This window comes from Athalia rosae, chromosome 4 (genome assembly GCF_917208135.1).
Source record: "Athalia rosae chromosome 4, iyAthRosa1.1, whole genome shotgun sequence".
NCBI classification, from domain to species: Eukaryota; Metazoa; Arthropoda; class Insecta; order Hymenoptera; family Athaliidae; genus Athalia; species Athalia rosae.
This window is the reverse complement of record NC_064029.1, coordinates 17,607,429-17,634,609: the sequence shown is the minus strand read 5'-3', so window position 1 is coordinate 17,634,609 and position 27,181 is coordinate 17,607,429. Positions and strand designations below refer to the sequence as shown.

The window sequence follows — 27,181 nt, the reverse complement described above, 5'->3', positions numbered from 1 at the left end:
GTTTCTATTATTTTCGCACAGAGTTAGACTACTCTTGTTAAGGTTTCCGCGAAACTACCCTAGCTGCAGCAGTTATAAGTCAAGTTATTAATAACTTCCCAGTTTAAACTCAATAAGTCGGTTAATTTATATTCATAAATGCGCAATTCAACGGGGACGATGGCAGCCGCGTGATAAATGACGCCCAGTCGAGTGTCAACTCGTCTCATTCTACTACCGAGCAATTAATTTACAGAGACGATCAAAATTCTTGTTTTTCGAGCCTCAACCCCTCAAACTTTCAACTGCACAGACACACTCGCTCCTCAAAAGCGGAAATTTCTAATTGAATGTGTTGCTCACTTCAGAGTTGGTGAGGTATTCGCTCGTCTGGAAACGATGACTTGGAGATCTACGACGTAATAAAATTATAAAATACTTACTGTAAACTTTGAGTTGGTTCAAGCTGGGAATTGTGGTATTGTTGACCGTAACTTGTTGTTTTTGTTGTTTCGGTTGTTGAGGTCTCGCCGGGGGCATGAGACGAGGTCGTTTCAAAGGCGGAGCCAGACGGGGAGGAAATGCCGTCGACGCGTAATAGCTGAAACAGAATTTCGAGAGAACGAAAATTATTGAACATCCCATTCCTTGCACGCTCGACGATATCCTCCGATCATTTCCACGATTCATTTTTTCCGATAACGTTACGAAGAGGAGGGGGGGGGGGGGGGGGGGGGGGACAGAAAAATCGCTTGTCAATTAGGGTTCGCCGGGTCGGTCGGGTTACTACATTCGAAAAATGATCCAGCGTTAAATCTTTCTCACTGTACCGGAGAACGCGGCGGTGACTCGTTGTGTATCCAATCAATCGATTATTTCCAGTCTATAAATCCCAGGCGGCTGGGCAGCAGACTCGAGTTAACGACCCAGAAATCGACCGCGGTACTTTTCTCCTCGAGCTGTGTAGTTCTGTAATTTTTATTTTCATTCTTCTCATTATTTTTTCTCTCTTCTATTTTATTTCTTCGTTCGTTCTTTTCCCCCCGTCTTGCCACGGCGGAGCTTTTTACTCTCCGCCGTATGAAATCGCGCACGTTAACTGCAGCGAGAACTAAGAGCCAGAAGTTACTCGGTAAAGCATGAAATGCAACAACTCTTAAAACCGGCCGTAACAAATGAACAAACAACAAACAAACATTATAAACTGCACGTATGCATTTTGTACCACCACGGCGATAAACATTTCCTCGTGTGTTTTTGAAGATAGTGAATCTCGATGTATTCAAGGCAAAAGTGAGCTGGGTCGCTCCTCGCAGTTCTTGAGACGTTGAAGTTTATACGGGTAGAAAACGGAACGTCTATAGGTATAATTATTATCAGTACTTCCACCGGATATAGCCGGATAGTTCTCTTGACGGTAACGGAAAGCCAAGCTTTCCATCTGGGTCAAACTGATTAAGAAACATGTAATTCTACAGAGATTTCAACAACTTGGAACTCGCCGTTCCTTTCATCATAACATAATACGAGCACATAGGTATTTACATAAATAATAGGTAATCACCGAGGTACATGCATAATAGATAATAGGATCTAATCGTATGTTGAACGTTTCATCCCCCGAGCGGAATGGTAAAATTTTTATCGCATCATAGGCGAGGATTCCGAACGAGTCTAGAAAAGTTGAATGTAAAATGAAACGAATAGATATACGCGTAATGCGAAATGCGAAAGTAAAAGTTTTATCGGTTGGGCGGTTCTCTGGCGCGAATGCGTTAAAAGTCGATCTATGTACAGACCGCGTATGTACGGAAAAAAGTTGACGCGGCGTCGGGGTATACGCATTGTGGATTGGAATCGTCCTGGGATTATGAAATCCTCGATACTCGACGCGAACCCTCAACCCTCAACCGTCAACCCTGAAACCCTCGGTATTTATCTGCCCATATCCTTCCTCTGTCTGTCCCGTCACACTCCCTTTTCTTTTTTTTTCCTTATTCGTTCCTCCCTTTCGCCCGTTTCGCATCTCCCGTGGGCACCATCTCTCCGGTTTCTCTCTTTTATTTTTCTCTCGCTCCTACGGTACTGCGCGCTCGCAGAAGCCTTCCGCATCCCTTCGAAGCCCTTCGAAATAAAAAGTCTCTACTTGTTCGCTGGATCGCTGTGTAACCCGCGAAATCTATAGGTGTACGATGTACGTAATATCGTGTTCGAAACAAAGCGAAAGTGACGTTACGCGGTGTCGTGACTCTAGATCCTCGAAGAATATCGTGTTATCGAATTCCTTTCCTTTATAATCGTACACTGACTTTTTCCCACCGCATCGTGCACCTTGTATCAAAATTCATAACCAAGAGGCTTTCTGAAAATTGCAAATAAATTGCACAAGTTCGGAGAGAATCTGATGAAAAATCATCGATAACTAATTATGGCCACAGGATGCATTATTCACTCGCGGCAGAGAAGGAGAGATGAAAAGAGAGAAAGCGAAAGCAATCGCGAATGATTTTGCTTCCTTTTTTTCTCGCTTTTTTTCTTTTATCTCGGTCCAACCAAATTGTCGAGGCTTCGAACGCGATCTAATACGCGTACCCTGGGATTGACATATAGCGAGGGCAATTATTTGTTTCCTACAAATCACCGGGTTCACCCTTAGAGAGAGGAAAATCGTACACCTAGACGATCGTTGACGGCGTTTTTTTTTTTTTTTTTTTTTTTTTCTCTCGTTTCCTTTTCCTTTTTCTCATTTTTCTTTTCTTTCGCGTCGCGCACGGATCTCGACTCTATGGCTGTAGAGACCTGTCCCCGACATCTCGACAAACCTACTGCAGGAACTACTCTTCTTTTCCCTGTGTAGCAGCGACTGCCATGGCGCGGCTACATATATTCTTTATCACTTGTACTCCAGTTTTGCTTCTTTCCCGTGAAACGTTGCACCGCTGCAGTCATCTGGATTCTAGCTGGAGGATCACGCCTCGGTCTCATCCTAGACTTGAATATGATGCAACGCCAGCTTTTCGTTTCGTTTACTGCAGCGCTTTACCACGCGCAAACTAAAATTCATTTTATTTTATTTCGACGCCCGGAGAGAGAGAAAATCAAAAAGGCGAGGGAAGAGGGAAAATTTTTTTCACCGTTCGCGAATCGCTGTGGAGGTGTTCAGTTTCTCAAAGTGCAAAAATTCACGAGTTTTTTTTTGCGAAAATTTCATAGCGATCCTCTCGTATAGTTGACCGAGAAATTAGTGACTCCTTTCGCCCGATGAAAACTGCAGGGGAAATTAATGTTTCCTATCCGAGAAGATAGGAAACCATGTGGATGAAAGGACGTTAATTTTATCCTCTCTCTCCCTTGATAGCCGCGCTGTATCGTCGCCGGTCGATATTTTCGATGGAATTTGATAAGAAAATGAAATTCAATGAACAGTTTTCTGATATGCAGCCCTCTACCATGAAATATGTTGTATGGGAAACCTGCAGGTACCGTAGCTTTGCGTAATCTGTACGGATATAGTCAAAGTCTCCCTTATATTTTATATATATACACCCCTGCATGGCTATGTACAGTGGAGCAAAGTTACGGTGCCACTGTTACAACGAAGTGTAGTGCAGCGCGGTATATAAGTAGAAGTCCCCGTGCTCTATAGACGGCGTAGAGCGGTGCGCGGAACCGGCACAGGGGAGAAGAAGATTCTGATTAACGAGTTGGTAGTATAAGTTTTATGGTAGGTCATGAATAAATTTCTACCTGTATACGATATATATTCGCACCGCTATCTGAACCCGTTGACGTTATAAATCGCGTTTCTGTGTATATAACGTGTGCGGGGATAAAATATTCCTCTGACGTTCGGTGACGTCGATTTATAAAAATTCGTTTCGGGTATTGATTTTGATCGGTCAACGACGAATCTGCGTGTCGAAATGAATTTTACGATTTTTTTTTTTTTTTTTTTTTTCACCACACCCCCCCCCACAGAGAACCGATGAAATTCCAGGACCCGTACAGCGACTTTGCACATTACTTTAGCTACGTGAGTAATTTACTGCCACACACGTAGGAATAATTACGGATTGCAGGGTAGGCGGTAGAGTGCGACGGAAACTCGCTAGTCAATCACAATTGGAATTCGCGTAGCTGAGACTGGGTGCACGTCAATCTCCGGCAGTCAATCACATCGATAACTTCGATAACTTCCAAATCGACGCCCTTCCTCTTTAACCTACCCTTCGATATACGCGACGCGTTATGCAGGAATTTGTTTTCCGGACACACCCCTTCCAACAATCTTTCCCCCGTAAAAGGTCATCGTAAATGATCGATCCCGACTCGAAGTCATAATATTTCTCAATTTCGTCGGCGAGAGGGGGATTACGAAATTCCAAAATAATTACGAATTCTCGAAATCCTATTCGCCGAATGCAATGTATCCGTGGTAAAAGGTTCCAAATAATTTGGGGTCAGTCGTAGCTGCTCGCCGACTGTAGGGTTGGGTCGCGAGAAAGAAGAGTCCCGTGGTATTCGAGTGTGTCGGTTCATTGGTTGAGATGGATTTTCATTCCGACGTTAGCGAACGCGCACAAGCAGAGGGAGAGAGAGAGAGAGAGAGAGAAAGGGTGGTCTGCCGTTAGTTTCTCTATCCCTCTCTCTTCGTCGACAGATTGTCCGGATATTAAAACGTATATCAACGCGGGCTGGCTTTGCTTGCAGTTCTGGCTCACCACCACAACCCGAATACCGTTCCACCACCAGCAACGCTTCTGGTGGTATTCCATCCATCGGCACATTTGTTAATTACTAGTTATCTCGCTGTAATCAACTACCAGGATATTTGTTTGCCTGGAAAAATAATTGCGATTGACTATTGACCCCATCGTTTTCGGTCACATGTTGAACACAATACCTTGGTAATTTGCTCGTTGGACATATGAATACGACATTACATCAACGTTCGATGTCTCAATTTGTCGCTATTGAATTGCCTTTATATTAATGCCAAAGTGTACGAATCGAGGATGTGTTCAGTCGCGGTTCGATCGTATACTTCTTTTCTTTAATTCGCTTTTACCATCAGGATTTCACGGTGCAATGAACATATTTGGTGATTGTTGCTAGTTTCGACTAATCCTCGGACAGTATGACGCACAATTGACGCACTCCTTGGCTCGTTTCGAGCGGCGCACGTGGCGTTGCGCCAATCCCAACTTGTTAAATCAACTTCTCGCTTATTTAAGTAATGGAGGCAGATTATAGGCGTACTTGTATAGGGATCGCGATGTACGCGCGGTAAAATAGCGGAGTTCGATGGAGTGAGTGGTGAAAAAAAAATTAATAACTATCCACTGGAAGGCTCGTAAGGATGAGTCAATCTCACGGAACGAACGGTTTTCAGTTGATATTTATTGTTCGAACCGAACCACCGCGAATATTAAGATCATCTTATGAGATCCCAAATTTAGTTGCTCGAATCTCCTTTTTTTCTCTCCATCTCTCTCGGGTTTAAGAATCACGAGACGTACCTACGGTTGGAAATAGAATAACATATTAATAGATGGTTTTAGTAATAGTGTTGAAACGCGTGTGTCTATTCGTTTACCGACTGTACACGCTTACACGGCTGCACGGTTCGCGATCGTATAAATTTCGGCGTATCGGGTAAAATTTGATAAAATTGAACGAGTTTGGTGAAATTGGTAAATTACAGGTAAATTGGAAGGGACGCCTGCGGAGTGTATCAAATTTTTCCTTTTTTCCATTCCCTTATCTCGATCCGAGCCTTACTTTTTTTCTCTCTTTTTTTTTTTTCTTCGTAACTGATTCGAAGACGAATGCAGAAAGAACTCGCTTTTTTTCTAACCTTCGTTGACTTTCGTGCACATTAAATAATTACAATCTCTCCCCATTCGAAGATTCAATTTTTTTTTTTTGTTCGAAAAATATTTTCCATACGCAAGTACCTTGCTTTCAACGTTGAAAAGAAAATTGATACAAGTGAACTAATAGGTAATTTTACGTGATCGTTGGAATTATGTGGGGGCGGCATGTAAGCAACCACGGCGCGCATATTATCTCGAACAGCTTGAATACAGCGGAATTTTTTTTTTTTCTCTTTCACTCCAATTTGTTTCATTCGATGGATGAAAAGAGGAGAAAAAATGACGCGGGTATCGTCATGAAAATCACGTCGATTTTACTGCTGATATCTAATTTATCGAATGAGGTATCGGTAAAATTAGCTGACCAACCTACTAACTGTAGCCTTGAAGCTTTTCGCCGAGAGTAGTTGATAATAAATGAGAAATTGATCCATTCTAATTCTTGTAACGCAAATGTTGCCGTGGGCATCGAAAGGTTGAATCGAACATCAATCGGTCTAGCTTGGAATAGACCCGATCGATCGAAGGAACTTTCGACCAGATCTGTCAATCCGTTCTCCGAATACATATCGAAGAGACAAAAAAAGTTTCAACTTTGGTGTTTCATTGCTCGGCACTTGATCGCGATGAAATTTCAATCAGTTGTACGAAATTTTGGGAGAATCCGATCGAAGGAAAACGAGCAAACGATTAAAAACCCGCAGTTGTCCCCTCTCAAGATCGCTCCTAATTTTCTCTGCTATCCAATTTTGAAATCCGTTACCTCTGTCGACGACTAATTAACGGTTAGGTAACTTAATGAACTGCGGAGATTTTGACTTTAGATTTTTAACACATCAAAGCTTTGTAGAGAAAAACAGAAAAAAAAAACAGGAAAAAATGAAAAAAAATGGTTTGATTTGTTCGCTTTATATACGCTATCCTCCGTGGAGTCCCGTGGGAGGAGGACAGCTTTGAGAGGAGTAATTAATAGCCGTGTTTTTGTTACCGCGAACCTAATTTGCACCATGTTTCGTTGGTGTCAGGGGTGCAGAGCGTCGAGGGAGGTGTCGGATCGGTTTATAAAACTTGAAAGAAATAAAGAGGGAAAAAAATGAGAAAAAATTCAAAGCTCGATCGAACGTGCGGTTCGCAGGGTGCATGCGCGCAAAGCTTTGATCAAAAGATAAAGTAATCGCACCGCAATTGTCATATCGTTAGATATTTTATCATCGAACGTTTCGCGTCGCAGGTAGATGTGAAAAGCAACGCGTTAGTTTTTAGCTTTCAAGTCGGTAGTGGAAAGCGAAAGGCTCTCGCTATCGGGGTAGCAGTTCAACCATTCAAATTAACTCAGATGCAAATACATTATATATAGATCGGAGTAATTCTACTCTTTCCAAACCGGTTTTTGCTCGGCATTCTTATCATTAATTCAGATCTTGACGTAATCCCCGTGTCTGGATGAACGAAGCTGAAGCTTGAGCTGGAGGTGAGAAGCGGAGATTGGATCTCCGTTCGGGATAATCGGGACATGCAGATAGAAGCGGTACGTCAAGCAGTTGATTAATTCAGAATTCGCGTTCCCCTGACTGAAATAAACGAATAATTGCTCCGTTAAATGTCCGTAACACCGAATGAATTCTTTGAATTTTTTTTCTCTTTTTTTTTTTTTCAATTTGTTTGCCGTATTTACGATTCAATACACTCCGCCACCGAGACACCCTCGATCATGCGCGATTAATATTCATTTCCTTCCCCTCCCGTTTCGTTTTTCACAGCTGGTAGAACTATTTTTTTTTTTTCTCCTCGGTATCATCTCTTGAAATTTTAACCAATAAATATTCATAGCTGCCGAACACGTATCGGTACCTACTTCCGCGCGAAGAAGCTCTCCTCCGATTTTTTTCTCGACGCCAACGGCGGAGCGAGAAAATAAATGAGAGCGAAAGAAGGGGAGAAAAAAAATATATTTCATCAGTAGTTGTTTATTCCTCCTATTGTGCCGTCATATCTTGAGTTAATTAGGATTCGATTAGAATGCTGGCGGGAATAGCGTTTCTGCCGAGGGTTTGACGGGTACATTTCCGCTCGTTTAGACCTTAACGATGCTTGATGGACGGCGAAGTGAACGTTACTTGAACAAATTAGCTTTTTTTTCCATCAATAATTCCTTTTCCTTCTATATATTATTCATTATCCTGCAAACCTGATTCACAATCAGTAGAATGAAAATGGCTGGCTTGGATTCGAAGGCGTCGTCAATCAAGCAGTGATTAATTCGGTATATTGAAATCCCGTAGGATATCGAGTTCTGCCGGGTTACTTTCTCGGTTGAGTGACACCTGCCTCCGTTGAGGCTGAAATCGAAGTAGAAATTCGAAGGAGGAGTCGCGAGGACCCTGCGAAGTAAGGTAGAGCGGGGAAACCGATTTTTTAACTAGAGCGACGAGGGATTCGCACCGGATTTGGGTGGAGCGAGATTCGGGAAAATAAGGGTGGGTGGAAAACGGAAGAACGATGCAAGGGGAAAAGGATATCTATATAATAGAGAGAGAAAGAGATCTCTGGGGACGCCATTTCAGGTTTAGGCTGAATGGGTTTGAGTGGGTCGCCTCCGCCCCGTACTCCTATACCGCTGCCGCCACTGCAGAGGCACTTTTGCATTTCTTGGATTTTCCAGATCCTGATGACGAGATAAACTCGCGTTATCCTCCAACATTGAAATACGTCACTCCCCAGAGTCAAATCCTCGCTATATATTTCTCCTCAACCCGTTTTACGATCCAATAACCAACCACCGACAACGTATACCGTAATTATTGCACACGGCGGTATGGCTATAACTTTTTCTGCTGCCACGTAATAATTAACTATACTTACGGCAAATACATTCCCGTAGGAATTACGACGGGGCAACGTCGTTACATGACCCCTCAGATTATGAATTTCAATAACGTGTGCTTTATTCCGCGGTGTAGAAAACAGACGACGTCGCGAGGAGTTTTTAAGATTTTGGTCCATCGGGATACCCGAACAATTTCAACTTCCGATTGGAGAGCTTCATTTCCGGGACATTGCAGAAATACCAGAACCTCCAGACTTCCGGGTACATTCAACTTTAACTATATCTTCTACCCGCTACCTCCTCCTTTGGAAACAAGAACAAGAACGGTCTAAGAGAAGGACCGCAATAATTTTGACAACAATGCGGTTAACTCACATTGTTCAGAAACATCCTCATTAAACTAAATGATAACTTTGCGAACTATAGTTGGCTCCGTATACTAGACTGTATCTCAAAATCTAGTAATTTTCACGCCTGATGCATTCTGACATATTTTCAAACTTTCGATCGTAAACCCCACGAGCGATATTATATCCGCTTTTATTAGTTGAAAAAGAAGAGAAGAAATAGGAAGAAAGAAAGGGGAAAAAAAGAGTCTAGGATATGTAAATAATTTCTTATCTTTCGCGAAACTACCGCAACTTGCTGAACGCGTGCTCTGAATATGTAGAGTGGAAAGTATAGGGCACCCTGTACCACCTTGGCGGCTGAAAACGTTAAATGGAAGCTGCCGCTTTCGCGGCGAAGGGGGTTTTGTACCTGTTGCTTATACGTGCATACCACCTACCTACTATCACGAGTCACGACGACTCACCGAGAATCACGACTCACGACCACCTTACTTCTGAATCGTGCCTTCTTCGCAGAGTTTAAGATCCCCAGCGCCTATTTGCATTCGGTCTACTTTTCCCCGCGCGCCGATCTTTTCGCCTCCTTGTAAAAATTTCACCCACGGATTTTATGTACTTGGGACAAAGAGAGAAAAAAAAAAAATTTCAGTCCTTGATGTTAACTCAATCGTTCGAATGAAAAATTAGGAGATGGAGGGTGAGAAGAACGGTTAATTGAGGAATTGTATCTAGGTGAGAAGAAAATGATATTTTCCGCATCACCAAGCGATGGATGTTGTGTGCGATTCGCACTTGAAAACGAAGAACTGGTTATCAGATAGGGATGACGTTTGATGTTTCGTCGAGCTCTGCAGATTTCACTTTAATCAAGAAAATTGTATAACATGGAATTGTGACGAGCTCGATCGATACCTAAATAATTAGCTTATGTAACCGGTCGGGATGAGAGTGAGAACGAGTCGGTGACCGCCGCCACCTGTTTTTCAATATTTGGAATAGGATTAAATACCCATTAATGACTTCCATCGTCCGCGCGTGATACGATCGGGGGAGCATCGACTGTACGCGTTATCGGTACGCCTGTTATATCGTTTTATCCTTCACGTTACGTACAAATAATGAACCAACGAAATTTCATCGATATATGCTCGTCGATAATTATCACGATACCGAACGCACATCGGAATGATTTTCGGAATTAATTACAACGAATAGCGAGCCCGGCGCTGGTTGCTCGAAATCATTACGTCTCAACGAGGCCAACTATTCTCATAAATAATTTCATTACAATTTTTACTCAGATGTTTTTTTTTTTTTTACCGAAGGAACAAAGGAAACAAGTTTAGGGAAAAAGATTTTTTTCGTCCGTATACGTTTCACGTGAACGAACCCATATACCTTTGTTCTCAACGTTTTTAAAACCTTCTCGAGATTGCAAAGTATATGTATATATGGGGTGAGGGGGAAAAATACGTATAAGTATTCGCGTAATATGAGAATGTAATTTTGTTCTCCAGATATATCGATGCGACGGGATGCCGATCATATTATCCTCAATACAATTTTGGTTAGGAAAATATTTGTTCAAACTCGCCTTTCCAATTCAGGAAAACAATTTTACTTTTGATTCCTTCTTCGTTATTTCATTTTACCTCTTTGTTTCTCATATTTATTCGTCTTCTCGGTTCAAAAGGAAATTCCCCCGTCGTCTCACGTAACCTCGGAAAGAAGAGAATTTATTGGGGAATAAAATTGATAACGTTGTTCAAGGGGTGAAATTTTTACTTTCGAGCGAATTTCTTTTTGATTTCTATAACATATTTTTTTTCTTTCTCTAATTGATTCTTCCCTTCTTTCGACACCCAAACTCCGTACGTAGCTACGCGTGGGGGACTAACGACGCTGGATATTTTGTAGAATCTTATAGCCCATTCACACGTTCGTTTGGCGAACAGCCTCTCATCGTCGACTACGTGACGTAGCGTACCTACGAGGAGTTGTATGGTTGTAACTTGTAAGTTGTTCGAAAGTGTGGCAACGTACAAAATTCCTCTTCAGAGGAGGTTTAACGAGTTGCCAAGTAGAACACCACATTAAGTATCTCTCAGAGGTCGAGCACCTATAACCAACTTATAACGAAAGAACCCACAGGGTGTATAATGCGAGGTACAAACACCTGTCAACCTTCCTTCGGATGGAGCGGGTCAAACTCTCGTCGAACACGCCGAAGTATCGCTTTCACGTGGATTTCTTACGCCTGACTTCTACATTTGCATATATCCACGTTCATCGCGTTCTTCTCCTTTCTTTTCTTTTCCATAAGAATAATCGAAGGAAACTCGATATCTCTCGCCTCGAGTTCCCTCTGAAATTTGACCACGCTAACTCCCGTTTCCGGGTAAATTAGTCCCTGAATCGGTAGGTAACATAAAGCTCGTCGTGTATTGTATAACGGTATTCGGAAAGGGACGACGTTCGGGTCGATATGACGTCACATCGGTTCTCTGATATCTGGGAATCGAGAATCCCGAATCCTGAATCCGTGCACTTAATATGTGTCGGTGGGATTAGATCGGGGACGTGTTGCGGGTCAGATTGCAGCGTGTCCCGCTAAGCCAGGGATCGCGTGGCGATGTCTTAGGGGACGGATGTCCCTGATTAACCGAGTCTCCCGTTTACGGTGTATCCTACGTCCGCTTATATATACCGCCGGCCGTGTTACCGTTTCGGGATAAACGGGATGAGGGAAATTCGAACGTTTCCGGGAATAGGACGAAAAATCGTCACCCTTTTTATGCACACTGTCGCGCGCGCGCGCGCGCGCGCTAAATCCACACACGCTCGTCCGATTTACCCTCGGTTTATTCGTTCCTCTTACAAGTGGGGATCGGCTTGAATTCATAAAATATAAGTGGAGGGTAGTAGGTAATAATGAACGTTGCTGGAACATTGTGTGCGGAGGTATACCGAGTGAAGTTAACTGTTACCGAGCGATTAAGTTTGAGTGTTAGTGGCGGGATCATCGTATACATTGTTGACGAGTGAAAGCGGGACTTTGGGGGGCTGGGAGGGAGGGGGTGAGTTCTAGCTGTGTAATTAATTTGGAAAAGTTGGTTAACGTTTTTCCCAACAGAACCACCACCACCACCACCACCACCACCAGCGGCATCACCGCGCGCGGTGTAATTAGAGGGTGAACAGGAGAGAACTCACCTCCTACTACTAATGCTATACCCACTACTCCTCCCGCTACCACCTCCTCTCTACCTCTTATGGCTTGTTTTGCGCTAATTCGAGACCTGTAACAGCTAGTTTGAAACTCGCTGCGATCCCTCGCTACGACGTACAATGTCACGTGGTATAACTACCGCATAAAATAAAGTAGCTTACTTCTCGATTTTATAAAACCCAACGGATTATAACGCCTCGCCGGAGCTCCTAAATGTGAGCGTTCCGAAGCTCTTGACTCGAATAATTTGATATTTACGACGGACTCGCGGTGCTACGATACGCTGGATGAACGGAAACAGAAATTTCTGTAAAAGCTCGAAACAAACAACCTTGTCATTCCAGTCATTGAAATTTTCTCAAATTCCGAAAGCTCAATTCCTCTAGTATTCATGAGAAAAAAAAGCAATTTGGCGGGATTAATTAATACGCGAGGATAAACGGGAGTGAGAACGACGTGTGAAATATTTTCAATGACGTCTTCCGGTATCAAGTTACCCAGAGATGCAGCAGCGGCGTATCGGCGCTAACATTACATTTTGCTACCGATTTAACGTGCGTTTAACGTCGCCGTCCACAACTCGCGTCTGAAATCAACCAATCGGAAGTTTCCCTTCAACTTCCGCTCGCGCATGCCTCATGCATATGCATACGAAATCCTCGGCAGCAACCGACGTTGCACAAGCCAGACAACCGTACGATCGTTCAACGTTCGTTTTCCATCGTTCGTTCCGTTATACTAAACTCTCTCTCTCTACACTGCAGCATTGCGGAAGCATGCAACGCGTCCAACAGAAACGGGGAACCGTGCAAGCCGAATCGCATGGTCTATCGTAATCAACGACCAGAGTTAAGATCTCGCGTAGTAGGTCCCGATCGCCGATACGAAAGTCGAAGTTTCTTCTCACGATCTACGCGCGAATGCAGGTATATGATTTTTTTTTTCGAATCTATACTTTCGCCAAAGTTAATGTCCCCGATTCAACCCAAGTGACGGACACTAACGGGTTAATTGTATTCCGCGCAAGTTGAGCCTCTAGTCGCATTTCCATTTTGAGTGACAAGTGGCTCGAGACCTTTCCATTTACCTGTCGCAACCTCCGCGCCCACATTTGCAGTCCGGAAAGCTCGCGGAGTTAATACAGTTGATGTGCATTATACGCGCGTAGATTTGAAGCGCTGGCAAGCAGCTAACGGTACAAACGATTTCAATACTCCTCGTACAATTCTAACGATCAACTCGATTCCATTCACTCAGCGACGGCACCGCGCGGCGAGATTATCCCACCGGAGACACTTGCACACGGGGCTTCTAATGCGACTAGAAAAGAGCTGCCGTACCTCATACCTTAAGCGTGTGAGATATGCATATCCAAGCAGGTGCAATATTACCGAAGTTAGCTAGCTATTGCTGCGGGTTGTGACGCTGGAGGCGCGACCGCGCGGCCACGTTGAAGGTACGGCTGAAAATAGGGGTGGGTTTTAAACCTGAGCGAGGATGAGAGAGGGCTGCATTTGACACCGAAGCAACCTCTAACTCGAGGCGACGTAAATCCTGTTAAACGGATTAACGGACGGGGAATACGTTGTCCAATGATAGTCGGGAGCGCCGTATTAATTAACGGTACAAAATCGGTCAATAGATTTTCGATCGAGCGTATCCCGCAATCGTATACGTCAAGCTTCCAAGGCTTCACGGTCATTGTTCCGCCGGTTTTTTTCAAACACCATACGAATGTTACCAACTAAGGATTCCCTTTTGCGCTGTTCTCTCTCCCTCCCACATCCGTGCGAAACTCGGTGGCTCGTAGGAAAATTTTCGTTAAGATTTTATTCGGCGTGGAAAAAAATAGTTTGGTTCAGAAATAGGTCTACACGAGAACCCGATCCCCTTCGTATCGTCGCAGTGCGGTTTCAGCGTTTACCCAGTAGTTTATGTACGTCTAACCGAGGGAAAATATGTCCCTGACAAAACCCGAGTGGTACTGATAGCGACGCATAGTCTTATGGTACAACATAAAGTATAGTCGTACGTGGATCGGAGTATGTAAATTTGTGTGTTCGCAATTCCTTTGACTGCTGCAAGTAATGTACATAAATAAATGCATCGCTTTACCAAGAGCTACGTATATGGGATATCCGTGCGGAGAAGCGAGTACCCGGCAGTTTCAGACGCACGACGTTAAAGACCGTTAAGTCGAGCATAAAACGGATGTCACAAATTTCAAATAATATATATAACTCGTAGGAATTATCGAAGTGTAAACTCGACTCACCGCCCACCCCTTTCAAGTTTCTCACAGCTCTTGGTTTTTACATCAATTTCACGTCTTCTGCGTAGAGACGATGAGCGTAAGCGGAAAGAAAAGTCCAGCTGATAACGACCAAGTTCAACCGTATTTTGATCCCCACGCCGCTTGCTTCGTTCATTCATTTATTCGATTTTATTCTTTTTTCTTGCTTGCAACTCGGGGGTGAGAAGCGTCTTTTATTTACGTGTTGTAAAAGCAATGAAATTGTTTTTTTTCTTTTTTACGACGTGTCGCGGAAGTCACGTGAAGAGAAAGGTATACCCATAGTAGGTTACGCAATACCTACAAGCTACTTAAGTCTCTTCTCTTGGCGAAAAACTTTATCAGAAAATGTTTTCGGACTTGGAAAAAAAAAAGAGAAAAAAGCAAAAAAAACTTTTCAACTTAAAAAAAAAAGCGGAAAAACGGATAAAAAGAGAAGAAAAAGGGAAATTTACCGCAAGAGTTTCGGAATAATTGAACGAGTGCGTTAGTGAAGAATTTGGGTAAAAATAAAATGAGAAAAAAAACCGGAAGAAATTCGAGAAACTGTAAGGAAAATAAATAACGATATATGGAGCTTTTTACTTTAATTTAAAATTCACTTTTCACCTCTCAAAACAATTTTCACCCGAGATGAGTCATGTACGCGTAAGCAGGACGTTGTTCTGCCAGAGTTTCCTCTTTCCCTCTAGTTATTTTTACGCGCAGCCACGTATTACGTGAAGGTTCATTGCGAAGCTCGCGGAATTTTTCGCGTATCGTTCCTCTTTCAAATTATTTATCGTACAGCGTTCGTCTGGCCTTAAAATTTTCCTATATTTTCCCACACGAGATCTGCACCCTTTTTGTACTCGGTGTATACGGGTAAAGTCGGGGGCGTAGAGTTCGCGGAAAAACGGCGTCACCAGCGGCATCTAAAGCTGCTATATCTCCGCACCTTATCCCCAGGAATAAGGAGACACTCTCTCGCGAATAAGTTTTCGAGATGAGCGTCATTATCATTGCCGAGCTTCTAGTGGCGGCTATACCTTTTGACGCTCACGTTTTACGACGGGAAGTGGCTTACGCCGATCTTATCCGCGCACACGTCATGCCCGTTTATACACATACACGTACCCACGTACACGTGTATGTAACATACTCGTTACTTAGTTGTATGCCATGCCATTATAATCTGTTAAATTATAACAGCTATTATACTTGCGACCGGTCTAGACACACGTCTGTTTACCGGGTACATATTAGGAGTTTCGTATCGGGTAGTCGGAAACCCCGTCGTTTTTCACCAACGTCAACCTGCACCCTTGAATTAGCGAGCCGGCGATGTAGATTCTCTAGAATTTGGAACACTCATTTTTCTCCCGGAAAGAAAAAAAAATCGATCGAAATTTGTCGGCAGATGAAGAGAGCTGTTACAGTTTGTTTTCTCTGTTTTTTTTTTTTTTTTCAATTTTCCCACCCAACGTCCGTTTTCAGTTTTCTTCGCTCGACCAATTTGTAATGGCGATGATTCGAGGAGATTAATATCCGCTAACTCCGGCTATCCTTCTTCGTCGTTTCCAGCATGCAACATAGAAAAAAAACTCCTTGCCCCGAAAGTTTGTGAAATTCATCAGGGTTTCGAGGTGTCGTTATAGTTGTCCAGTTTCGCACCACAGTGTAACGATGCGCCGTGGTTTTTTTTTTCTTCCTTTTGTTCCATCTTTTTTCATTTCGTTATTATTCAACTCTTTAATTATATCTCCGACCACGCCGCTTATTATTTCTATTTGGCTCGCGTCCGAGCTACTTTTTCTCTTTTCAAGCCATATTTTTCGTTGGCTAGGCCGGTCACGGAGTACCCCGTTGAATTGCGACAATTAAAACAAAAGACCAGACCCCCCCACCCCCTCCCTTCCAGCCCATGGTGTACCGCGACCCCCGACATGCTATGAAACGACCTGCATGGGGACACTCGCAGGTTTAGGTATAAAATAACTAGGTAACTAAATATACGTATTCACGTACATCCACGTACGTTTATACGTATACGCATATATTTATTCACATATATATATATAAGTACAACAAATATACATGCCTCGCAAAATTACACCACCGGCTACGTGCACCAGACTGTCGAGTGAAATGAAATTCAGTTGTACGTACACGAATGTATGGAGGTAAATATATACCCAACAATGTCGGTACATAGAAAACGTTGAATATAAGAGCTAGTTCCAAAGCTACATAGGTATACATATGTTACATACACATATGCATATTATGTAACAGACGGTCAGATTTTCGCGAGGGTAATTTTCTTTCCACCGTTTGGCATGTTTCATTACGCTCACTGTATTTTTATTTTATTTTATTTTTTTTTATTTTTTGACGAATCAAAATTCTTCGCTTTTTCTTTCACGCGTACGTTGTAACATGTGTAACCCCGTTGTATAGATACATATCATGTGTACCGAAGCTAGTTTCCGTTTAAGTAGAGATTTAAGGACGCAGAGGTGTAGCACCCACCCCTCACCCCCAACGATTCAAGACGTTATTGTTCCCATTTAAAAGGGTGACCATAAATTCAATTTTCCTCGACGTGAATATTGTTTCATGCAAAACACCCTCGTCCTTGCTATACGCAAGACCCTCGCAACATATCATTTATAACGCGTTCTGCCAGCCTCCTCTGGTGTGGAAAAAATGATTGATAGCATGCCCACTTTTCTCTTCTCTCGTACAAAACCCCGTAGGTCCTTTATACGAATGTGTGCGAGCGTGTCGGTACGCCCATTTTTACCTACTATACTTTACCTTCATACGTTCCACGTTCCTCAGTCGCTTTCCGTTTCTCACCTTCGCAAGCGACCTATATACGCAAGAAGTGAAAGAAAAAAAAAAAAACAAAAAAAAGAAATAACACGTTCCTTTGTCTCGCTTTTTCCTTCTTTATATGTATTTATTTATTCTTCTTTTTCAACCCCCCGTGACCCTAAACGACGATGTGTTTTCTTCTTGACGCAAATGAAATGCAAAAATGGGGGTAGATTTGCACAGCAGGTACTACGGAGTTTTTCAATTTGTTCAATCAGCGGTCGCAACAGTTTTATTAAAAATTGCGGACAAGAGTATTCAATTCTATCGAGTATTTTTACTGACACCAGATTCGAGTTCAATGGATCTACGGAGCGTTAAGCTTTCGTTGAAGTGTGAAAATGTTCTCAATAGCTGCAGCTTGTATCGAAAAGAAATGAATATGGAAAGCGACGCATTCCGGGACGGAGGAAAGGTGGAAAGTACTCTCTGAAAAATCGAACGCGATTCCAATTTCGGTAAATCTCAATGGAAACTTATATTCTTCCTCGAACTTTTTCGCCTCTATTTTTCCCTTCGTCTATGTAACCACCCACCCCCACGTGTATAGCTGTATTTGAATATTTCCCTGCGACGGTAGGTCGGCAGGCAGGAAGGGGAACGGAAATTTAGGGGCGAGGAAAACGGGTGGATGTAAATTTGTAAAACACACGTCGAATTCATGGTCGTATCTCCAATTCAATGGCAATGGCAATGGCGCGAAGGGAGTGAAGGGGGAATTCAATTAAGTTTAATGGGAGATCAAGAGGGGCGGAAGACTGAATAATGGACGGAACTTGGGCGAAAGGTAGAGATCCTCCGCCCGGCGGTGCCACCGACGTCGCGAGGGGCGACTTTCTCCACTTTTTTTCCTCTTCGCATTTTTTTTTTTTTTTTCTTTCACTCGCCCCGAGCGCGGACTTACTTTACGCAGCGGACCAAGAATTAGGAAACGCGCCGCACAGCACGACAATACGACTCGAGTCAACTCATAAAAGGGAAATGGAAAGGGGTGGGAGCTCCTCGCAGCCGGAGAGAAAAAGGGGCGTACGCGCAATTCGCGCCAACTTTTATCCTCCATGTGCCAAACTTATAACACAACGAAGTACGCATCGAGACACACGCGTGGATATTCGATTATTTTTTGTCCAGAATTTTTACGCAGTACGTAATATTTTCGCGAGGTTGCAGTTACATCTGTTTTTAGATCCGGGAATTTTTTTCTTCACGATTATTTATTCAAAAGTTTTATTTCGTCATCATTAATTTTACTTCTTCCTTTTTCCCTCTGCCGGTGGTTCGTGTGCGGTTGGCGAGAATTCGGCAACCGATGCGAGCAACGATATACCTGTCTCACGTATGCATGCATGTGCAAAAAAAAAAAAAAAAAAATAGGTTATTTACATAAGAGCTTTAAAATTTGTTGTTCAAATAATCATACATGGTGAAATATTTCGCTGCTGTTTGTACGTGCATTATACAATTCATGCGTAGACTAGCTGAAATATTTGAATATAAAATTGAGATATGGATTGTACCAGCACGCGACACAGTCCTCGAAACGTAGGTAGGTCTCTACGTGCACGCGGAATACACGAATACCTCCGAGGACGAGACGTACGCTCTGAGATTGATTCGAAAATTTTTTTTCCCCCATTTTCCTCCGCCCATCCCGAACATTCGCTCGTTTTTATTTCGGTTGAAAATAAAATAAGAAATACCTTATCCGCTCGAAAATGCTCCGGTTACACTCACCTGTCGTAGTAGTAGTCCCTGAAACAAACGGAAAAAGGCATTGATTAGTTTCAGAAAAAAATCCAAACGTCGCGCGAACAAGTAGGATCGACGAAAAGGTACTCCGTCATCTCTTCGTTCATTCGATTTTCTCGAAAATCCACATATAGGCGGTAAAAATCAATTCTCGTTTCATTTGTATCGTCGTCAAAAAATTCACCCCCTCGGGGTAAACCGTTCGACGGATACAAATGTCTGTACGATCCTTGTTACCACTTACAGAGAATTTTTTCCATACGTCACACACATCTCTTTGAGGTTTTTTTTTTTTTTTTTTCTTTTTTTTTTAGTTACTGCTTATCAACGGCATACCTACGATTCCCTTTTGATTCGTATTATCCCGTAGGAAAATACACCCGATAATCTACGTCCTCCGATACGTTGCTGCGGATATTCTATATGGATAATAATAATTGAGACAAAAAACTCGTACAACGATACAGTGCAGTTAAATATTGCAATGTTCAAAACACACGCGGATTTCATGAAAGCAAAGTTTTTTCTATTATTCCTTTTTTTTTTATCTTCTTTTTGTTTCATTGCTTCATGGGGCAGCCAATGTAATTATTCGATTTCATAGCAACGGTGAACAAAACATCGACTGACTAGAGCTTTGAAAAAACTAAAGCTTTTCGAGTACCGCGCGTAACACGTTATTATACATGTATGCCAATCATGTATGATGGTTGCCTAGGCAGCTCGTCTACTTGTATATCATATCGTGAACGGGGGAGTTTATATTTACAATTTTGCTCTCTAAACTCAGCGCGAGCTCCTCATTAGCTGAGTAGTCGTTAATGCACGTAGATTATACCGTTCACGATCCGCGTAGTTTAACGTCACGACGACGTAGTTACCGGCGTGCATATTGGTCGTGGAATGACGAGAACTGACAAAAACTAATTTTGTTTGTCATGAAAACCAAATGTAGACAAAATCGTAAATTCCGTACCGCAGCGTTTTGAGAGAAAAAAAACAAGATGTGAAAAAAAAAAAACGGAACGAAATCTCCGTACATGTGACCCGCAAAATAATCCGTGTAATGACCATTATACGCGGTGAGAATAAAAAATTGGACGAGAAAAACCGGATGTTGGCGATGAAAATGACAATACGGCCAATCACAGTTCCGCGCGACGTTTCTGTTGCCGAAGTGTACACGTCTCCGCGAGTGTTATACGGGTGGTAAACCGTTCGGTAAATGTTTTCAGCGTAAAATTGGAGCTCGGTTCAAAGGGGCGAAAAATTGAAAACAGACAGATGAGAACGTGATGCAATTTCGCGGGGCGCGACGGGGGTTCACGGTGATACCGATGGTAGCGACGGTGGTGGGAGTTGTGATAGGAATATAAGCGCGAGCTTGCGTTACTTCCAACTACTACGCTGCGTTCTCGCAAACCTCATTGCCTGTGGGAGTCGGGAATTAAACGGGAGACATTTTCGGGACACCGCCGTCTGAATACTAAAGATAACAAGTCAGGGACGAAGAAAGGGTTGGCTTAGCAACCTGTGTACGGCTGAGGGAAGGAAAAAAAAAAGAGAAAGCCAAGAAACAGAGGAGGGGAGACGGGGAGCGAAAATATAAGATGTTCAAGCATCCTCGTCCGGAAACCCCCGCCCTTGAAATATACAGCTTAGGTTTATACTAGTCGCGTTCCGCACGCGCTTGGTCTCATCTCGTCGTACCGTTAACCACGTTTTCGACACTCTTTTCTCGGGACTGTGAGGGAAGACTTTGCAATTAACTGTCAACGGGTCACGACGTCAGCTACGTGCGCACTGCGATCGATATACGGTACACGTCCATTTTCATTTACTTCATTTTACACTACGGTAATTAGCGAAATTACAAGCGATAAAAAATTCACCTCCTACACCGGTATTATTCGTTGATAAATCCTCCGAGAGACGCTCGAGAGAAATTGATAAACGAGCAACTTGCGATGTACTTAGATGACGCGGAATTACCCGGAATAACAAATTTCTCAAAGATACGTTATTCAGGGTTCGCGTACCTCTCCGGTTTTGTACGAAAAAAAAAAGGGGAGAAAACGAAAAAATATATGTCACTGTACACGGAAAACGTGCGGAAACCGGTGGATTTTCTATCCGGCTATGTAGCAGGTATACCTAGATATATTGACAAGAATTGACTTGGCGCGCGCGTGCTCCCCAGTTAATTTGTTCTACGTCATTTTAGTTTCCGACATCAGAAGCACCTGGGACACACCCCAGGGGTAGCCCGGTAGAGGTGTGCCTGACAGAAAAGCTGGTAAACTATACCTACGATATTATAGTGGTCGGGCACGAGAGAGAGAAAGATGGGAAAAAGTCAGCGAGAGAGAAAGAACTACGGGGCGTGGATCACGCTGCAAAATTATTTTGTTCCATTTTCCTCCGTCTAACAGAATGAACGTGGTGGAAAGTCAAGTTTAATAATTCCCTCTCTCTGTCTCTCGTTTTTTTTTCTTCTTTTTTCTCTGCGGTGCTAAAGATACTTGATAAAAAACGGAGCGATACGTACGTCTATGTATATATATATGTATATATATATTTATATATATATATCGAAGGGCGCGAAGGAAAAGGAGTCAAATTTAATTAGCGGTTATTGCGGCCGGATTTGCACGAAGCCCCGAGACGTTAGACGAACAGACGGGGGACCGCTCCGTTTCTCGACAGCCTTCACATTTCGTTAGCCTTTTCTCTAACGAAGTCATACAACTGCTGAAATACTCTTGTCGATACAAGCGAAGAACGATTGACGATTAATATTTTATGTGCCGGTATATTTTGTCGGATGTAATGAAATTCGGATGTTTAATCGTCGACGATGATGACTTTACCGCTTTTTGGGAACCCCCGCAAATATAAAGAGCCCTCCTCAACCGATTCGAAAATGCGAAGTCCCGTTCGAATTAATCACTCGATTAATACTCGATTAATTACGGTAAACAGCGGCTAAGTAACGACGTCGAGTGCACTGCGTAGAATATTTTATACCGTCATTCCGGGCGAGCGTTTCGAACGACGGACGATATGGAGATTGTCTAGATTTTCAGTTCCGCGCGAAGCTTTGCTACACGTAACGCAACACCGTGTATCGCGTCAGGAATGACAACCAACAATGGATTTGTCGTTTCTGTTGTACGCTTATCGGTATCTCCCGGTTAGCAAATAGAGGGTAACTGGTATATGTGTTCGTTGGATATGGCCGCCGCTGACACATTTTTCAACTCTATTTGATATCCACCCACCTATAGTCGTACCGCACAAACGGGGTGTAGTTACAACGATTTTCGAGGGCGATGACGACCGCCACGACGATATCGACGCAACGAAAACGAGTTTACCGTACGAGTGAACGAGTACATCGTACAACACGTAACAATCACCGGCCGCAAACATTGGCGAAGTGAAGAAAAAAAACCAGCGAAACCAAAAATATACGACGTTTGAAAGAAAAAAAATAAAAATTTCTTCCAAACAATACTCCGTCTATCCCGCGACAACGTTTTCGACGATTTTCCCTCCACCGATCGGGAAAAACACCGTGAAAATATCATTCTCACTTTAATCCGCTGTTGCAGGTGTGTACAGGAAATTATTCCTTTTTCTCAACCCTCGTGCGAATAAAACGAAAATAACGGTCTTGTTACCTTTTAGTTTCTGAAACTGGTACGAGAAATTTTATACCAGGGATGGCTATCTTTAATCCAGCAGAAATCTTTACGGTTGCAAATAGTATATATAAGGCGTGAAATTCTACTGCGGCATGAGGCTTATTAATATGTATGCCCTGAGATGTCGTAGCTAAGTTGGTTGCAGGGGTTTGAACGTATGGTGAGTTGAAAAAAGGGGGGGTAGAGCGAGGTGCGGTGTGTGGGGGCGGCGGGGGGGGGGGGGGAGGTAGGGTGAGTGAAAAGGTGTAATTACTACCCACCCGAGTAAGGCAGATAATGGCTCGTGCCGGTGACATTATTTATGTCTTTACGTTTGCAAGTATAATTTTTACACGCGCGCATGTTATGCGTAGCCGTCGGACGGTATATAGTTATATTAAACGTACGTGGAGTTGGAGAGTTTGAAAACGCGGTCGACACGCACAACTGGTTGACTCAAAATCTACCTGCCCTCTTTTTTCCCCATATCAGCTTGGTATTTGATATTCAAATCTACTTTCCGCGAATTGAATTTGATTCATTGCCGAAGGGATGTCCTATGTATACACACGCGGAGTACAGCTCCTGCTGTTACCGCTCGCTGAACTACCTTCAAAGTTAACTCAAACTCCCTCCCCCCCACCCCACCCGCCCTTCGCCGCTACCCCACAAATCACACCGATATATATGTATATATACTTACCACCGGTGGACTTCACGAGGCAATTTTACGAGCGAATTGACGCCAACGAACGGTTTTAAGATCGATTAAGTTTCGTCCGAAGAAGATAAAAGCTTCGATAATCCTTCCGCAAACGAATTCTAAAACCGTGGTGTGTTTGACGAGAAATTTTCACTCTGTGAAATTCAACAGGACTGCAAGTTTATCGTCAGGGGGTGGTTTATTATTATTTTTTTTTTCTCTTGTTATCGGCAGAGAATTGATAAAAAGAGAAAAAAAACGTTTTCAAGTCAGAAATTCTTGGAGGGACTTTAAAGAGGTCAGTGAAACGCCTGCAACGGTGAGGTGAAATTCAATGGATCCGGTTTGCGAATGGTATGGGATATACGCGAAAACGGTGATTCATTTCCAAAGGATTGCAAGAGCTGCGATCAATCGAGGGTCTGATATATTTTCAATGGCAGTGCACGTAGAAGTTTTGGTTTTTTCTGTGTTTTTTGAAGATTTCAGATTTTTACGGCGGTGTTTCATTTTTTGCCGACGTGTTGCCGGCGTTTAGCGCGAGGACCTTTCCTTTGGGGTTTTCAATCTCTTAGAGAGAAGTTTCTACTTCGAACCAGCTCGTTTCGATCCGTTGTTGGGGGCGGCGGAGGCATTAGCCGTCACTTCAGGATGTTCTCCGTTTTGAAGAACAAAAACGGCCAAGTTTTAACAAATTGGGCCTTTCCTTTCTTCTTTGCCTCCTTCAGCCTCTGTCTTATATGTTTTTCTCTCCCTCTCGCTTTCGCTAGATTTCGGTCTCTCGTCCCTCTTTTTAGCAACCTCGTTCAATCCCCGCCGGACGGCTCATCATCCGGCAGAGTTTTCGCTACTCTATCTAATAGAGGAGAAAGAGCGGTAGGAGTGGGATGAGAGGACGAGGATGACGATGTGGTAGTAGACGCGTCGACGAAAAAGAAAAATCCAAAACGCTGAAAAGAGGATAAAGTGACGGTCTCTAATGGCACCCATTTGAGTCTTTTACACTCCTTCGCACTTACGTTTACTCGCCACTTTTAGGCTGATGATTTCCCACCAGACTTCCGGGATACACGAGTGTCCGATTCTAACGGTTAAATTTCATTTTAATCAGCTCACTTTACCGAGAACAGGTGAAAAAAAAAAAAAAAAAAATCACGAAATCGGATCAATCTTCCGTTAGCAATTGTGTTGCGAACACGATATTCTTTTTTAGCTTCCCTCCCCCAAACCGGATCGTCGTCCCACCTCATTTGAATATATTTCGCATTTATTACGTTGGTAATATTACAAGATCCGGAGAAATCCGAAATTACAAGGCGTGCGGTTCGTGTTTATATATCCTAAGTGAAAACTGGATATTTTCTACTTTGGATTCAGGGGAGACAGTCCGATGTTACAATTTCGTTAGCTTAATAAACGAAGCTTGCAGTCGCAATGGATTCTGGTATTTTATGGTCCGAGACGCTTGTATCCGTGTGGTACAGCGGCTGTAGAGACGTGCAAACGCGGTCCAAATTCCCACGGGGGAGCCCCACCGGTGAACCGGGAATCCCCCCATCCCTTCCCCGAACGTCGCTGCGTTTCTTCCTACTTTTTCCGACCCTCCCTCTTTTCCGAGGTATAACTTATCTACCCCGAAAAACACATGGGAAATTTCTGGTATAGTGCTGCTCCTAATCTCGATCTTCCGCACTTTATTTTCCCACACTTTTCGACGTCTCCTACGTATACATATTATCGTTATTTTTATTCCTTTTTTTTTTTTACTTTCATTTCCTCCAATGTCGGAATGGTCAACTTTGTCCCGTAGCTCGAAAGCTTGTACCATTTACTTTGACGTCTCTGAAGGGATCGGATTAGCGTTACCCCGAGCTCTCGCGAACCGATAACATGAATTTCGCAGGAAGAAAATCCAATGGGATTTTTATAAATATTATGTCATTCTAAACTACCCGTAGCTACCTTTGTAATACTCGAGTCTATCTGATTCCTTCTGGAAGAATAAAGGCGAGTGGAAAACTGGTAACAAGATTTTTATCTCAATGAAAAATCTAACAGCCATATCATAAGTACGCTTAGTTGTATCTACTCTGTAGCAATGGCTAGACTACTCCGGGAACACGTCGGTTACGTAGATCGTATATACGTATACGTATGTAAAAAGGAAAAATACGGATAATCCTTGAAGTATAGAGTCTGGCGGAGGGGTCTGTGGAAAAAGGAGACTGCGGCAGGGGGGTAAGTTCAGTCGGGTACTAAAAGTACGGAATATATTTATGCACTAACAAAGTGGGTGATACCGCCTAGTTTTTATATCTTCGCTCGCGCTCCACTCCGTTTCTTCGGATGCCGCACCTGCAGTTTCTCCATAGGGATGAATAATAATCTCCGCGATAATTTTATGTTCGAGGAATCATTTTATCACGTTGTTTTTCTCAACTCCTTTTCGTTTCTTCAGGGACAACGGTTGCGCGGGTTATTGATAGGGATTTTCTGTACGACGATTATTTTTTCTTCGCTTCTTTATTTATCCGTTTATTTATTATATTCCGGTCAGTATCGACGACGTCCGAAACGGCATCGAGCGCATTCGAATTACCCCACTCTAATATTAATTTCGCCGACTGCCTATGCGGAGCAGACGCATAAAATACGTCGACATTCCTATAAATTACGATTCTAAACGTTTGCTGGTGACGTTAACAGTCGGTCTAGTAAACATCTCTCGACTAACATGAATAACGAAATATCCAACAGCGGGTACCACCGGCGGGTCTACCGAACACACCTATACCGTTGTAGTTGTTGGAACTATTCGTTTCCATAAAACCGGAACTGCACTTGAAATTATCGCCTACTCCTACGTACGTCATATAATTTATGTCGTACGTGAAGAGGAAGGCAAAAAAAAAACCGTTGAGAATTTTTTAAGTTGCACCCTGCAGTTCTGGATCGTCCTATTAAATACGAAAATAACAATCCGTACGCTGTTCGAAAATATCTCTCGTAGCTTCAAATTTATATTACCTACATATGTTTTCGTGATACGCGCACACTGCAACTGCATAAGCTGATTACGTTTTAACTCCATGATAATATTTTTTTTTTTTTTTGTTGTTTTTTTTCTCGTGCAACGGAATAACGGAATATATATGTTTTTTTCAGCCTCGGGCCGTATAACGTGTGTGTTCCGAAAAACCGAGGCTTTTATTTCATTGAAACAATGCTCGTTCTCCTGGCGTTTTTTTTTTACTCCTGCCATTTCGACTGCGTAGTTTAGTTCTAATTATATTTTGATATTTTTCATTTTTTTTCAACCCGTACAACGTCACCCTTGCATTTTGGAAATTTACGATAGCTGTATGGATTGCCGATACGAATCAGTTCGAACAGTACGAGTTACCGTTGCGTGATTTCGGGCCTGAAAATATGACTTTCGTTTTACAAATAAAATGAAGACGAGAAAATGTAAAAAAATTTGCCGATTTTTAGTACCTGCTACCTCTGCAATTGTACGATGTTCGATTTACACGTTATCCCCGTCCACGCGTTCGACAATGACAAAATCCAAAGAACCGAGGATTACGAATTTGCTTGAAAATGAAAAATATATATTTACTCGGAAAATAT

The 27,181-nt window shown here is 42.9% G+C and overlaps 1 protein-coding gene across 6 annotated transcripts in view; it reads right to left on the bottom strand.

Moving 5' to 3' along the window:
• LOC105688785 overlaps positions 1-27,181 on the bottom strand; it is a 148,062-nt gene that overhangs the window by 12,319 nt on the left and 108,562 nt on the right. For all 6 annotated transcript variants that reach the window (XM_048654851.1, XM_048654848.1, XM_048654853.1 and 3 more), the window contains 2 exons: positions 19,148-19,165; positions 423-580 (listed from right to left, as the gene is read on the bottom strand). In XM_048654851.1, the coding sequence (XP_048510808.1) occupies positions 423-580; positions 19,148-19,165 (176 nt within the window). The remainder of the gene's footprint in view (positions 1-422; positions 581-19,147; positions 19,166-27,181) is intronic.